Source organism: Ictalurus furcatus, chromosome 8 (genome assembly GCF_023375685.1).
Source record: "Ictalurus furcatus strain D&B chromosome 8, Billie_1.0, whole genome shotgun sequence".
In the NCBI taxonomy this organism is placed as follows: domain Eukaryota; kingdom Metazoa; phylum Chordata; class Actinopteri; order Siluriformes; family Ictaluridae; genus Ictalurus; species Ictalurus furcatus.
Window position 1 is genome coordinate 30601850 of NC_071262.1, and position 952 is coordinate 30602801.

General features: G+C 53.6%; 1 protein-coding gene across 2 annotated transcripts in view; it reads right to left on the reverse strand.

Moving 5' to 3' along the window:
- Positions 1–366: 366 nt before the first annotated feature.
- Positions 367–952, reverse strand: part of pitx2 (paired-like homeodomain 2) — a 12564-nt gene continuing 11978 nt past the window's right edge. For both annotated transcript variants that reach the window (XM_053631997.1, XM_053631996.1), the window contains one exon: positions 367–952. This exon is cut by the window's right edge and continues 2 nt beyond it. In XM_053631997.1, the coding sequence (XP_053487972.1) occupies positions 367–952 (586 nt within the window).

The window sequence follows — 952 nt, forward strand, 5'->3', positions numbered from 1 at the left end:
AGTTTTGTGTTGAAAGTCCATGTTTTGGTTGAAAACAAACTCCATCCGGACGGTGAAGAGGAGGACGAGGACGGCGATGGTTTAATTCGTTCTTCTGTATAGTGCCAGGTTTCATTTGGGAAGAAAGTAAACATTAAAACTAAAAAGAAAAAAAAAAGAAAAAAAGAGTGAAGTCCAGGGATTCCCGAGATGTTCAGTCCTTAATTCTCTGTGCGCTTTTATTTATTTTAGTATTTATTTATCTGCGACGGGAAAATTAAATCAAAACATGTCTTGTTTTTTTTTTCTTTTTTTCCCTGGGATTTGTTCTTAGTTCTTAAAGATGATGATTTTATTTAAATGGCGCTTCCTCCTCTTCCTGCGCGTCTACACGGGTCTGTCCACGGCGTACTGACACGCGCTGAGGTTCGTGGCGGCGTTCTGGACTCCCGCGTAGCCGAAGCTCGAGTGCTGCTTGGCTTTGAGTCTCAGACTCGCCAGGCTGGAGTTACACGTGTCCCGGTAGACGTAGGGTGGAGTCGGCGGGGCGTACGGACACCCTGCGGCGGGCGAGTTGAGCGACGCGTTGCCGAGGTTGTTGAGGTTGTTGAGGCCGTTGAGACCGGACGTGGGCACGGCCATGCCGGAGCTCATGCTCATGCTCATGGAGGAGATGGAGCTCGGCGCGGGCGGAGGCGGAGGCGGCGGCGGCGGCGCGGCGGAGAACATCGCCTGGGACGACAGAGGGCTGATGGAGTTCATCGAGTTGAAGAACGGGAAGCTCTTGGCCGAGAGCGAGGCCGGAGCCAGCCCTTTAGCCGCCGCCGCCCAGTTGTTATACGTGTAGCTCGGGTACACGTCGTCATAGGGCTGCACCAAGCCGTTAAACTGCGCGCCGAAGCCGTTCTTGCAGAGCTCGGCCTGCTGGTTGCGCTCGCGCTTCCGCCATTTAGCGCGACGGTTCTTGAACCAA